This window comes from Oratosquilla oratoria, chromosome 43 (genome assembly GCF_046742065.1).
Source record: "Oratosquilla oratoria isolate Oo_2021 chromosome 43, ASM4674206v1, whole genome shotgun sequence".
Taxonomy (NCBI): Eukaryota; Metazoa; Arthropoda; class Malacostraca; order Stomatopoda; family Squillidae; genus Oratosquilla; species Oratosquilla oratoria.
The window spans coordinates 6,716,952-6,719,014 of NC_134819.1; the positions used below are offsets into that span (position 1 = coordinate 6,716,952).

At 46.0% G+C, this 2,063-nt stretch overlaps 1 protein-coding gene across 1 annotated transcript; it reads left to right on the top strand.

Moving 5' to 3' along the window:
* The first annotated feature begins 280 nt into the window (after positions 1 to 280).
* Positions 281 to 1,627, top strand: LOC143021966 (uncharacterized). Its single transcript, XM_076179889.1, has one exon. It carries the CDS (start codon positions 281 to 283, stop codon positions 1,625 to 1,627), a length of 1,347 nt encoding a protein of 448 aa, XP_076036004.1.
* The last annotated feature ends 436 nt before the right edge of the window (positions 1,628 to 2,063 follow it).

Sequence of the window (2,063 nt, forward strand, 5' to 3'; positions counted from 1 at the left end):
ACCAAGACGTACAGCATTGGTGGCATCGGAATTACGTAGATACGACATTGACATTGCTGCCCTCAGTGAGACTCGTCTGGCAGATGAGGGATCGATAGTTGAAGCTGGCGAGGGATATACCTTCTTCTGGAAGGGTCTATCTAGCGCTGACAATCGCATCCACGGTGTGGGCCTTGCCATAAAATCCACTTTGCTTAGTAAACTCCACGTTGCCCCTGTGGGCATTTCTGAACGGCTTATGACCATAAGGATCCCTCTAGTCAAAAACAGATAAATCACCATGATCAGTTGTTATGCACCAACTCTAACATCTTCAGAGGATTCCAAAGATTTATTTTACGAGGAACTTGACAAACTGTTATCAGCCACTCCAAGAAATGACAAGATTGTTGTGCTCGGTGACTTCAATGCTAGAGTTGGATCGAACGTCACCGTCTGGCATGGAATTATTGGCAAACATGGGGTAGGGAAAGAGAATGCCAACGGGTTAAGACTTCTTAACACATGTGCTCTTCACAGACTAACAATAACTAACACGTTATTCCAACTTCCAACCAAACAAAAGACAACTTGGATGCATCCACGCTCCAAGCACTGGCACCTCATAGACTACATCATAACCCGTCAATCGGATATTCAGGACTTCAAAGTCACAAAGGCACTCAGGGGAGCTGAGTGTTGGACAGACCATCGCCCCATTCGCTCCGTGGTACAATTCGTAGTCCGTCCTTCCAACCGAAAGCAGAACAAAAAACAACAGATAAACAGAAATCTTTTGCAAGACCAGGGCAAGCGCAAAGAACTCCAGGACAGATTATCTCAGGCGATTGAACAACTTCCAGAGCCTACTGATAACACAAACCTGGATCAAATGAATGCAAACTGGAATGAATTTACAAATACACTGCATCATACAGCCTCCGAAGTTCTAGGCATCTCTAAGAAGAAACACCAAGATTGGTTCGATGAGAATGATGCAGAAATACATACACTTCTCCAAAGGAAGAATGAAGCACATGCAGCCCTTCTCAGTAACCAAAACAACCACTCTCTGCGTGCAAATTTCAACAACCTCAGAGCTGAGGCTCAACGCTCCCTTCGACGGATGCAAAATGATTGGTGGTGCCAGAAAGCTCGAGAAATCCAGCAATTTGCAGATGAAAACGACCAGCAAAGTTTTTTCGCAGCCGTAAAGGCAACGTATGGGCCACGCCAAAGTTCAATAGCGCCTCTCAAAGCAGCTGATGGCCATATCATCAAAGACCAGCAAGGCGTATTGGACAGGTGGTCCGAATACCTAAGCCAACTCCTAAACCAAGTGAACCCAATAGATGCACAATTTGCTGACCGCCTTCCATGTCTACCCCTTCTTGACCACCCAGATGCTGCACCCACCTTTACCGAAGTCCATGCAGCCTGCAAAAGCTTGAGAAACAACAAAGCTGCAGGACCTGATGGCATACCAGCTGAATTATTCAAGTTTGGGGGCCATGCTGTGACTCGGCGACTCCACAAGTGGACTAAGGTATTTTGGGAAGCTGGCTATTTACCACAATCACTCAAAGATCCAATCATGGTAATGATATACAAGAAGAAAGGGCTAACTATCGCGCAATCTCTCTCCTAGATACTGCAGGAAAAGTTATAGCACGTGTCCTGCTGACCAGATTACTCGGCTACGTTTCAGAGTTAGTACTACCTGAGACACAGTGTGGATTTAGAAAGGAAAGATGCACCTCCGACATGATTTTTGTCGCCAGACAACTACTGGAAAAAGCACAAGAACAGAGACAGGACCTCTACTTTGGCTTTGTTGATCTGGCAAAAGCGTTTGACACCGTTAACCGAGAGATGCTCTGGAAGATCATGACAAAGTGCGGATGCCCACCTAAGTTTATGGCCATCATTAGAGCATTCCATCAAGGTATGTCCGCAAGAGTATGTGCAGGGGGCCTGCTATCGGACCCTTTTGAGGTATCGATTGGTGAACAAGGCTGCGTCCTTGCACCTACCATATTCATCTTGTACCTTTCTGCCATTACCCTCCTAGCACGTTATAACAC

Bases quoted from the DNA above. Each gene is read 5' to 3' on its own strand.
- LOC143021966 (XM_076179889.1), top strand. From the start codon at position 281: ATGATCAGTTGTTATGCACCAACTCTAACATCTTCAGAGGATTCCAAA.